At 50.2% G+C, this 11,934-nt stretch overlaps 4 protein-coding genes across 4 annotated transcripts; 2 read left to right on the forward strand and 2 right to left on the reverse strand.

The window, feature by feature from the left end:
* Positions 1 to 95: 95 nt before the first annotated feature.
* On the reverse strand, positions 96 to 1,826 carry COL26b_006821 (uncharacterized protein; the record flags this gene model as incomplete). The annotated part of the gene is made up of 4 exons (XM_053179632.1): positions 96 to 443; positions 498 to 1,263; positions 1,355 to 1,459; positions 1,516 to 1,826. 4 exons carry the CDS (start codon positions 1,824 to 1,826, stop codon positions 96 to 98), a joined length of 1,530 nt encoding a protein of 509 aa, XP_053036421.1.
* A 900-nt stretch (positions 1,827 to 2,726) lies between these two features.
* COL26b_006822 (uncharacterized protein) lies at positions 2,727 to 3,579 on the forward strand (the record flags this gene model as incomplete). The annotated part of the gene is made up of 2 exons (XM_053179633.1): positions 2,727 to 3,320; positions 3,457 to 3,579. 2 exons carry the CDS (start codon positions 2,727 to 2,729, stop codon positions 3,577 to 3,579), a joined length of 717 nt encoding a protein of 238 aa, XP_053036422.1.
* A 623-nt stretch (positions 3,580 to 4,202) lies between these two features.
* On the forward strand, positions 4,203 to 6,591 carry COL26b_006823 (uncharacterized protein; the record flags this gene model as incomplete). The annotated part of the gene is made up of 3 exons (XM_053179634.1): positions 4,203 to 5,106; positions 5,680 to 6,284; positions 6,427 to 6,591. 3 exons carry the CDS (start codon positions 4,203 to 4,205, stop codon positions 6,589 to 6,591), a joined length of 1,674 nt encoding a protein of 557 aa, XP_053036423.1.
* A 3,616-nt stretch (positions 6,592 to 10,207) lies between these two features.
* COL26b_006824 (uncharacterized protein) lies at positions 10,208 to 11,116 on the reverse strand (the record flags this gene model as incomplete). The annotated part of the gene is made up of 2 exons (XM_053179635.1): positions 10,208 to 10,807; positions 10,862 to 11,116. 2 exons carry the CDS (start codon positions 11,114 to 11,116, stop codon positions 10,208 to 10,210), a joined length of 855 nt encoding a protein of 284 aa, XP_053036424.1.
* Positions 11,117 to 11,934: the final 818 nt, after the last annotated feature.

An 11,934-nucleotide genomic window follows, 5' to 3' on the forward strand; every position in this document is an offset into this window, starting at 1 on the left:
GATTGCACAAAAACAATAGAAAGTCTTAGTGAAGTAATTTGCTCTCAAATATTCATAGTAGCGATCGGAAGCCGTGGACAGACACTTTCAATCATTCAGAGAACATATCTGAAGTCAGGGTTCTCCAGATCGGTCTTGTCATGCATTCCGAGTCTGACTCCGTCTACACGCTGAGCTCCATCGACACCTCCATACTTCTTGTCCCGCCGTCTGTTCTCCCACGTCATGTAAAACCTCAGAACAACAGCCGTCAAGAGAGCCGCACAGAAGCACACCAAAATGATGGCGATGGCCAGGACATACTTCGGTGCGTCCTGGCTGCGGAAGAAGAACGGTCCAGCGATGTTTCCGGCAGCGAAGACCATGAGAAGCAGCGTGTTGGTGAAGGCACGCTTCGTGTGCCCCGCGATATTCTGTCCGACGATCGTGAGGATGAATGGCCACTGCAGACAAATTAGCACAGTCCTTCCGTCAACGCATGCTCCAAGCTGACTTACCGTCACTGCATAAGAGTTGATCAGCCAGTAAGCCACCACGCGGCCATACTTGTTCGCCCCCGTGTCCATAGTTCCATAGACTGCGGCAATGCCAGCGATCGCGGGAAGAAGAGGAACGATCATGCCCCAAGTTCGCAAGTTTCCGTACTTGATGGAAATCGTGCCCCACACGATCATGCTACCAGCACTAACCACGGAAGATGGAAGACCGATCAAGAGAGTCCTGAAAGAGTCGAAACCGAAGCCCGAAATAACGAGACTTCCGAACGACGTCAGACCGCCGTTGGGAAGCTGGGTGAAGAGAACGAACGCCAAGATGAGCCATGTCTTGACGTCAATCAGGGCGTGCCACATTTGGTAGTACTTCCACTCATAGCCCTTGATACCGGTCATATTCTGGGCTACGCGCTGGACAGCGATGACCTGCTCCTCATGAGTAAGGAAGCGCGCTTTGTTGGGCGTCTCGGGCATGAACAGAAGCCAGAGGACTCCGACAATAATGCTGAGGATCCCGAGAACGAGGAAGATGTACATCCACGGCTTGAGGGCCGTGTTTGTGATGTGGCCCAGGCCGTACGATAGCAAGCTGCAGACGATGGAGAAGGCGCCCTGCATTGCGGCCCACAGCATCGTTCTGAGAACTTGCTCCTTTCTGGTGTACCAGATGGAGGTGTACAAGACGAATCCAGGGGTGACCACACTTTCCGTGACGCCGAGGAGGAAGCGCACCACCATGAGTCCGGCGAAGTTTCGCAAACCCAGATGCCTTGGATCCTTATTAGATAATGTGCATAATGAGGTCAACTGCAGTGCAGAGAACGGAGATGATTCGCAACAAGGTGCAGATCTTCACTCACGCGAGCATCAAGATTCCCCAAGCAATGACTGCTCCAGACAGAATCTGGACAGTCTTGCAACGCTGCAGCAAATAGTTGGCAGGATACTGGGCAGCAAGATAGCCGCTGGTAAAGACGTCAGCTGCGGCTCCTCTAGCAACCTAGACTTTCGAGGAACTCACAAGTAGAACATGGAACTGGCCCACGAGTATTCGTCACCAACAAGCCCAAGATCCTTTCTGAAGTTGAAAAGAACTGCCCATCCCATGGCGACTTTGTCGACGTAGTTGAGGCCATAAAGTGCGCACATGAGCACCAGCAGATGCATGTCGATCTTGCGTCGTACTGCATCGGCGACATCCTGCGGAATCGACTGCGAAACGCCCTCTTCGAAAATTTCGTAGCCCTCGTCGGCCTTCTGATCCTTCAAAACACCCTTTTCCTCCAGAACGGAGTCTCGTGCCTCTGGGGCCGCCTCGATATTGTCCTTCATCGTTGCTGGTGGCCGTGTCGGCAAGAAATTGTTCTGGCGCAGAGTCGTGCGCTTTCCTTTCGCTGCTCGTGATCGAAAATTGGTTCACATACATATTCAACGGTTTCCCTTTCTCCCCAAACAAGGATCCCGGTAGTAGATATGCGGCATCATTCGAGTCCCATTTGCACTCGGATCATAGGTGCCGAACTGCGTATCAATTGTGGTGCTGTGTGCGGAGATAAACTGCAGACTCCGTCAATTAGATCAATTAGAGTCAGCATTTTGGCGGTGCTTATCTTGTGGCAACTAGGGATTTAATCCTTCTTCCGGGTTATCGGAGCCGGTCCGACGACGTCGGCAGATTCGCATACAGTCTCGCTTGATAAGACTGTACTCAATCACAGCTAGACTGTGTTGACGGAAACCCACCCCGATCTGCATACAATTAAAAAACCTGTTACAAGATCAAAGCTAATAGTAGTTACGGCGTGGACCTTCCATGACTGAATGTTCGAGTCCCACATCGACTTCCGGGGGCCTAGGCTACTTGACACCTTCATTGGACAGTAGAGAAGGATTGACCAGCTCTAAGATCCTACAGACTTTTGTTTTCCCTGATAAGAGCATCGCCAATAGAGTCGCGCTAGCCAACCCCAGGTCCGGGGTTGTTAGAGTTATCCTCGGGGAACCACAGCGATCTGCGGTGGATTCGGCGGTTACCGATATCCGGCTTATCGCGGCGATTCGTAATGCGCAAACATCATCGAATCTTACAGTTCGTACGAACAGAAAGACAGCAGTTCGAAGCTTTGGACGAAAGTCTGTTGACTAACCATTGCTGGTTGATTAGCAAAAGTGCAACCCGTTACAACACCACGAGACCTAGGGCAACATCAAGAATTACGACGAAATACCAAGATGCAAGTGCCGGAGATCGACCAAGAGCATTGTCTCGACCTTCTTTCCAGGCTCATCCAGATCAAGAGTTACTCTCAGACTGATGGAGAACTGGAGGCAACAAGATTCATGGCCGACCAGATGAAAAGCATCGGCCTGGAAGCAGATGTCTTTCCTTTCGACGAAGGCCGGAGACAAAATGCTGTTGGAATTTGGAAAGGAAAAGGAGTTGCTGGAGGTTCACAAACACCCAAGACCTTACTTTTCAATGGTCATCTGGACACGAACCCTGTCTCTGAAGGATGGACGGTGGACCCCTGGGAAGGCAAAATCGACGAAGAATTCATTTACGGCATTGGAGTCAGCAACATGAAGTCAGGCTGTGCGGCCTACTTTTGCGCCGTTGAAGCGCTTCTTCAAAGCGGATGGCGACCAAAAGGCGACGTGGTCTTGACCTATGTTGTGGGAGAGCTCCAAGGAGGCGTCGGCACCATGGCTCTGATTGATCAGGGTCGGGTGCAAGGGGCTGACTACTTCGTCAACTGTGAGCCTTCAGACATCAAAGCTGTGACCATGCATGCAGAAGCATTGGTCTTTGAGATCGAAATCATCGGGGTTACGCGACACATGTCCGCGAAAGACGAGGCTTCCGACGCCATTCTGGCTGGATGCGAGCTGATCTTGCAAATGGACAAGATGAAGTTCCGCGGGGCAAAGAGCAGCGAGCATGAGAAATGCAACCGGTGTTCAGTGGGCGTTGTTCATGGCGCTCTTGGCAAGGACTTGGTTGAATGGCGGCCGGCTCAAGTTGCGGACGTTTGCAGGCTTGCCGGGAGCGCGAGATATGCTCCCGGTCAAACCCAAGACGGCGTAATGACTGACATCCGGGAACTGGTCGAAAAGATCATTGAGAAATATCCCGGGATGTCGGCGACGGTCAGCCAAAGATTTGAGCCGACGATGCCTGCGTTCGAGGTTTCACCCAAGTCGCGCATTGTGACGTCTTTGAATAAGGCATACCGTGAAATTCGGAATCGAGAGCAACCAACTGGTGTTCTTGCGCCAACTTGTTTCTACGGGTCTGACGCCGGGCATCTCTTCAAAACTCTAGGTATGGAGGGAATAGTCTGTGGTCCCGGAGGAAAGTACAACACCCGGCCTGACGAAAAGGTCGACATTGTGGACTACATTGATTGCATCAAAATGTTTATGCGGTTGATCGTAGATGTATGTGGTTAAAATGCAGAAGACAAATTGAACCAAGACAATTCCCAATATTCATCATCTCATTATGTACACATTTCAAGCTGTCCCAAGTCACCGGAGCACCTGTTTCTCTTATCTCTGACTGGGTCTCCGAGGTCCCCGCGTTTGGTGGGGCAGGAATTAGACTGCTACAAGCAGATTCCTTACATATAGAGCTGACTATGGACGACCTTTGAACGTCGCGTTTCCCCATGCGGGGATTTATCGTTTCCCATAACGTGAACACCAACCATGGAGATCAAGGTGACTCAACAAGAGGCAGAACAGCTAATGCTGGAGACACCTACAACAGCCAACCTGCGTCATTGGTCCAAAGAATACAGCGCAAAACCCCATCTCGCCGGCGATCTGGCCCACGCCACACGCATCCGAGATCTTTGGAGATCATACGGCATTCCCACGGAACTGGAACAATACGATGTGCTTCAAAACTTTCCCGTGTCACAAAGACTGCAACTCCTCGACTCCGACGGAGAAGTAGCATTCGAAGCTTCATTGACAGAAGACGAGGTTCCTGAAGATCCCACGTCATCACCCAAGAACGGTCTCCCGGCATTTCACGGCTTCAGTGCCAATGGCGAGGCCTGCGCTGAGTTAGTTTACGCAAACTTTGGCGAGTTGAGAGACTTTGAGCTTCTTGAGTCAAAGGGAATCTCAGTCAAGGGGAAGATTGTCATCTGCAAGTACGCCAAAGTCTTCAGAGGCTTGAAGGTTCGGGCAGCAGAGCAGTACGGCGCTGCTGCTGTTGTATTGTACAACGATCCACAAGAGGACGGGCAGTACACCGAGGCCAATGGCTACAAGTCTTTTCCACATGGACCAGCTAGGCACCCCAAGTCCATTCAGAGAGGAAGCGTCGACTTTTTCTCGATAGCTGTTGGGGACCCTACGACCCCTGGGTACCCAAGCTTGCCTGGAAATGATGTCGAACGTCAAGATCCTGGACACGCCACACCGAAAATACCATCCCTTCCCATATCCTATGCCGATGCTGTTCCATTCTTGAAGGCCTTGAACGGACAGGGTCTGAGTCCCTTTTCCATGGGCGGCGAAGGGAGTGATTGGAAAGGGTGCCTTGCTGACATCGACTACTTTACTGGACCAAGCAAAGTGCGAGTCTCATTAGCCAACCATGGTAAGTTTCCTTTCCTGTCTGAGATGGTCAGCCTTACGTTCATCCCGCTTGATGCGCATTCGAGTTTACTCCGACCCTTCACGATGCTTCTAGCAATTTGTCAATGCATAATCACTGGAGCCGCAAGGATCAATAATACTGATCTATATTGAATAGGGACTTACAAATACGCTCCGATCTATAATGTCATAGGTACCATCCGAGGAATGACAGATGAAAGCATTGTTCTAGGGAACCACCACGATTCCTGGTGTTGCGGTGCGATCGACCCTGTGAGTGGGACAGCCGCTATGAACGAGGTTGCCCGCGCTTTGGGTGGGCTGTGTCAGAGTGGTTGGAAACCGTATCGCAAGATGTAAGTGTTCAGAAAATGGAATAGTAACTCACCATTTCTGCTGAATCTGGCAGCTAATACGGATGTAGAATACTGGCAAATTGGGATAATGAAGAGTACGGCTTGGTGGGTTCCACCGAATGGGGTGAGCATCATCAACAAGAATTAAGCAAGAACTGCGTCGCATGCAAGTCTAGGAACCGTTAATCACTCAGATATTACGACTGACTCTTGTCCAGACCTTAACGTCGATGAGGCTACAAATGGCGGCCAAGTACTCGGCGTCACAGGTAGCCCCCTGTTGGCCAGCGTCCTTAGGGACGTTACCCAATTGATCCGGTCGCCAATCCACGAAGGCAAGACTGTATACGATGACTGGCTTGGTGATCAACGTCGGACCGACCCTGGGCGTCCGACCCCAGTGCTTGACCTCATGGGGACCGGGAGCGACTACACAGTTTTCTTCAACCATCTTGGCATTCCCTCCGTCGACCTACTGTTCAATCGCCAGGGTCAAGGAGTTTACCCTTATCACTCCAACTATGACAGCTTCTACTGGGTTGAGAAGTTTGGTGATGTGGGCTTCAAGAAGCATCTTGCCATGGCTCAACTATGGGGACTTCTCACTATTCGGCTCGCTGGTACTGGAAGCATCTTATTTGAGGCTGTGGAGTATCCAAAGGTTCTTGCGCACCACTCAAAACAACTGGAGACCAAATACGGGAGTTTGCTTGACCTTTCGGCCCTTGACAGAGTGATCAGTCGATTTCATGCTGCTGCTCTCGAAGTGGACACGAGATCAAACACCAAAGCTTCTCCAACGAGCTTGCAACCCGATAGCGGCGTAAATACAAAGTATCTCAACCTTGAGCGTCATTTCTTACTGCCAAAAGGCGAAGGGTTGCCAGGGAGGGAGTGGTATCGACATATGGCAAGTACCATTCTTACTAGATCAAACAGCAGGTCGCTGACATTGAATTCAACAGATCTTTGCTCCAGGACTTTGGTATGGATACGATGGAGTCATCTTCCCCGGGGTCGTGGAATGCATGGAGGCGGAAGACATGAAAGGTGCGATCGAGTGGATCGCGAAGATTGTTGAAGCTATTGAGAGAGTCACAAGACTTCTCTTGATTAAAACTGGAGTATGAAAATGTACATGATAGTACGCATTCCGCCATGGTTTCATACCAGCCTAATCTGACTTTCATGACGGACATCAAACCATGATACCCTTTCCAGTGCAAACCAACCAATGCGCCGCCACTTCTCTCCCTGCTTGACTAACATCAAACCTTCCCTCTCTATGATATTCAGACACCAAACCTCCTGGGTTGCCTCGTCGGGCACATCAAACATACCGATGGCGATTACTTTGTCAGCCAAGGTGCTGTCATCTGCGCATGTCTCTTCAGCGTCAACGAGCAGAACCCCGTAATGTTTGGCCTTGTTCTTCCACCAGTACTTCCACCAGTTTCGTTGTTTGCTTGAAACATAGTCAGCCGTCGGTGTGTTCATAACCGATGCTTTGGCAACATGTCCAATCAGACTAAGCTCGCAGTGTGGCATGTGCAGAGTAGCCGTATTGCAATAAGCATCGACTGTCCATCTATCGTTTTCCAGATCGGGCTTAATCTTGATGAACCCCGGCTTTTCAAAATCTTTGAATTTCCTGCCTGTGTGTTGGTGGTGTATTGGACCTTCGACTGAGGCCCATGACCATGACGGTGCTCGTACGACCGGTGGAGGGGCCAGCCTCGTAGGCTGAGGGCGCACAGGAGGAATACGAAAGCCTTGCTGTACGTGATGACGCGGTTTCCAAAGAAGGCCTCTGGCAATATCATCTTCCCACAGTCCAGCAACATAATGAGAGCCAAGAACGCCAACAGCGAGCTTGGCGATGGAGGCTATGGCGGCAAAAACGTCGTGGGGATTGGATAAAGTGCGCAGTGTGAACCTATCGATCTGTGCATACCACATGGTAAGCGTTTGCTCCCTCCGTATGTTCACATCTTTGGCCGTGGATGGGAAGACTGGAGGGGACGGCATGCCGGGCGAGCCCCAGACTTTAGTCGTACCGTCTTCCCAAGAGCTCCACGTCCGACAATTGTATACGATCTGCTCCTCGGCAAATTGAATGGTGTATTTGGAGAGAAACTCTTCTTGATAACACCAGCCGCGGGTGGTCGTAGGACCAATGGATAAATTGGTAGGCCGATCGATGTAGAGAACATCCTCACTTGAAGGCGATAGGGGAATCGGACATGGCTGCCGCTTCATCCCAGCTAGAGGCTTTATGAAGCCTTCACGGGAGTCCGGAGAGCGTGCGGCCACCACTGTCAGAGCCGCGTTGCCGTAGACATGTTCCATACGCCTGGACTCAAAAGCCCAGTCGTCTTCGTCACCCTGGATAATACAGAGGGCATCAACCCACAAGTATTTAAATCCAAGGGCCCGAGTAAATTGAATAATATCTTGGTGAGATTTTGTTAGGCTCTGCTCCGGGAGTTCGATGATGAAATCATCGTAAGTGTCGTGCGTCAATTTGACAGTATCTGTCGAGGGTCCCCAGCAATAAGATAGCGCCACATATGGTTCGCAAAGACCATTTGTAACCCGAAGCCTGGATTTACGGTCCGTTCCAACTTCAATAACACGTGTGGGCATCTGTAGTGAATGTGGTCTTGCACAGCGAGCGTGTTTCTCGCGGCAGTCTTTTAGCCGGGAAAGAGTGAACGAGATGTACAGGTCGGGGTCGGGGTCTGTAGCGATGCATCGTTCGGGATATATCGAGGCAGCGGCAGATCCATCAATACTTGCATCTATCAGCCTGATGAGACTCTACATAGTGTTTGTTGAATGGGGCTCGAATCTTGCACACTCACGCGTAAGACGATAGCTTGATGCTTAGTGGGGATCCGGGAGGGTTGGTTTCTGACAAACCCAAGTCGACCGATGTCCGACTTCGTCCGCAAGTGATTCAAACGCCATCTGCACTATCCGATGCAACAGGTACGATTTGACCATGAAGCCAGATGCTGGGATACCATGGCTGGTCTCCATCAAGTGAGCTTGGTCTTTCTCCGTTGAGGAGCTCAGTAAGATACTGAGGCATGCATTTGGCCTTAATACTGACCCAACAAAGACCACAGAAATCACAGCCTGTTTCGGCGCTCTCCTTGAGGGATTTAAGATCGTGGTGGAATTTGATATCCTGGTAGAAAAGATATTCAACAGTGAGCTTTGCACAAAAATCGCAATACGCCATCATGAAAGAATTTGTAGCTGCGACGTAGAGTTTCTTCGATGTAGAGCCTCTTGAATTGTGCGTAGTCTTGTAGCTTGGTAGATTGCTATCTATGAGGTCCACGTCCACAGGTGCCAGAAGGGGGGGTTCTAACCAAATACCAGTTGGGGCTGCGAATTACCTTAAATAGAGCTTCAGGCATATAATCCAAAGTTGAGGCCAGGTGGAAGCAGACAGATCACTAGTGCTTACCAAGCCGGGTGTACCTAAGTCAATTGCTGTGGTTGGCATTCGTTGATGACTGCATGGCACCAGACTCGGCCGAATTCTGTTCTGGTTGGTCAGCCCAGTCCTCTCCGCGAAATAAGCCAACAAGAAATTCAGAGTACAGAGATGACAGAAAGCATGGGGAATTACATCGATAACGGGTAGACGACGAAAGATAGGAGAATATTTGCTGCTACCTGTTTGGTGTCAGCCGTCCTTGTCCTGAAATTGACTACATACCTAGGTAGGTACATCCAAGACCAAGAGACATGTTTGCAGCTATGAATTACTCTGTCCACGTCATTTTGGCAGATGTGCTCGCTCATCAGCACCGTTTAATCGAGTGCATCCATTCTTAGTCCTCCCAATGAACACAACACCTACGAAATGTTTATAGTCCATTTGCATTCCAAGCGGAGCTTAGAAATCTTGCCCTGCTATTATGTATGGCTGAGAAACTGTTCCATCTCCGAAGAATATGGTGTCTAGGCTTCGGTCATGTCTTTCGATTCCTTCGCAACACCTCTTTTCAAGCGGCTTGAATGTGGACCCAGGGCGGACTGTAGTTGTAGAGTGGTCATTGGATTTATAAGCTGCACATCTTCATTCAAATAAGCCCGACGTGAACATTAAGGGTCAACGTATTTGTGTCGTCATATCCAGAGTTATGTACCAAGTCAAAATTGCCCCATTAAGCCCCTTCTAAGACTTTTCATTGCCAGCAGACGTTGTTACCTTTCCAACTCAAGATCACTGTGAGCCGGTCTACGGGGTTGAGACTTAAAGTCAACATCTAGCAGCCTAGATCGGCTTCTGCTACTAAAGTATGGGTCCAAATATGAACAAAGCGTCGTTAAAATTCTTCTTGGCCGAGGCGGAAGAGATTCCCAGCCCCGCGTAGTACTGCTTTGACAGATTTGATGCAACTTTGTTCCCTCCGCCAAATTTAGTGGTTGATAGGGTTGCAAACGACGAGAAAAGCGTGCGGTAAAGATGTCTCATTCCCCTTGCGTCAATCGTGCATGTTGAAATTGGAGTAGGAGCTGATCTGTGCTGCAGATGTAGTAAAAAAACGTTGAGATGGCTCGTGAATGCAAGACAAAATCTCGTCGGTAGTCGCGTTGACGACTCATCTTGGACTCTTGTGGTGGTTGCAAGAACCTCTTTAGTCGTGATACCTTACTTTTTCGAACAACAATCTCCCCGGATGAAGTGTCCACAAGAGTCGTTAGCTGGTATCCCGTTCATGTTTCTCAATCAATCTGCTTCTCGCAACCAATCCTGTTCAGGAAGTCCTTCCGGTCACTGTGGCTGCGAAGCCTGACGCTAGTCGCTTTCGAGCCCGTATCCTTTTTGGCGTTGCGACGCTCCCATGCTTTAAGATCGATGGATTCAACGCCCACTTCCTTCTCAACAGCCTCCACCACCTCGTACTCGATCTCCGTTTCCTCAGCCTCCTCCATGTCACTCCTGACGTCTTCAGCCGAGGCGCCCTTGAGAACGCGCACCGTGACCCGGATGATGAAGAAAGACCACGCGCAAATGACCACCTCGAGGACCAGCAGAAACGTCAAGAAGCCTCGGCGGACGCCGTCAGTAAAGCACACAGTTCCTGTTGGGTCTTTAAGTGGCTCCAGAAGATGCGACCATGTTGGTGCAGGAAATGGGCTCTCGATTTCGCCAGGTGCGCCCCGGAAACACGGCATCTCTACGGCTTTGGGTAGGTCGTAGTAGACACTCCAACATACCATGAGGTAGAAAACGTGCCGGGTGAAGACCCAGACAAACAAGAAAACCCCGAAGACCACGTCGCAGACCTTTTTGAAGCCGATGTACTTGAGACACTTCGCCAGCTGTTGTATTGTTAGCAAGAATCCTCTGCAGCGTTTTCGTATGACTAAACTCACAGGGAAGATCAACTCAATCACATCCATCAGTACCAAGATCAAATGGCCGACTCGTGTCTGATGATATGCGTAGCTTGCGGCGATGAGAGACAGCGTGATTGCATGGTGGACCAGCATTTCCACGTAGTCCTTACGCTTTTCCTCAATATTGACGGAAATGACCTGCTGGGCCCAGTACGCCCATTGAGCCAGTATGTATATCTTCATAAGCCCATCGAGCTCTCTCTGAGGCCAGTTGGACCACAACTCCTTCATATTGAGGTAATAAGGTGATTTGCAGTAGAGGTACTAAGAGCCAGTCAGTTTCATGAGTTTTGTGGTCGGTTGATGCTCGGTGTCAGAATTACCATTCCAAGAGGCCAGAAAACCACATAGTAGGTCAGCATCCAGCCTTGTTCCGCGAATCGCGTCTCATCTTTCTTCTTCTTGATACCCCAGTGCTTGCCAAGGGGTGAGAGGACATGGTGTATCAAGGACGCGCGGATACCGATGCAGAGCACCACACAGAGAGCGACGAAGCAGAGATCGTTATGGCCGGCGCCATATTTGCCTGTGTTTGGGTTTTAGTAAGAAAGCTCAAAGAACTTCGACGTGAACGGACGGGCCGTAGGAACAAAGATGTACGCAAGAAGAAGGGGCCAGACGGTGTGAAACTCAAGGCCTGTTCATGGGACGGATGTCAGCATTGCATGGCTTAGGGTGCGGCATTGGGAGATAATATCTGCAACTAGAGACATATTCAGCACTTTCTTACATACCGGTCTGATGTTCAAGCAACCATTGAGCCATTTCATCCAATCGCCCTCCGTCTTTCCTCTTCGGCTTCCTGATCTTCGTCTTCTTAAATCTCAGCTCAACAGACGCGCGGTCCAGGTGCGCGACATCGTTCGAATCGCCCATGTTCCTTCGGCCACACAGGTTCACTCATCCAAGGCAATGACAGGTTCTACGATGAGTCGGTGATAGCCAGGTGAAAAGAATCATACGGGTGTGCACAGAAGAAAATGCGTATGATAGCCGATCGGGTTGTCGAGGAAAGCTCTGCGCCGCATGTCGCTTGAAAGGTCATGCGC

The sequence above is a fragment of the Colletotrichum chrysophilum genome (genome assembly GCF_026319265.1).
Source record: "Colletotrichum chrysophilum strain AFK26 chromosome Unknown scaffold_52, whole genome shotgun sequence".
Taxonomy (NCBI): Eukaryota; Fungi; Ascomycota; class Sordariomycetes; order Glomerellales; family Glomerellaceae; genus Colletotrichum; species Colletotrichum chrysophilum.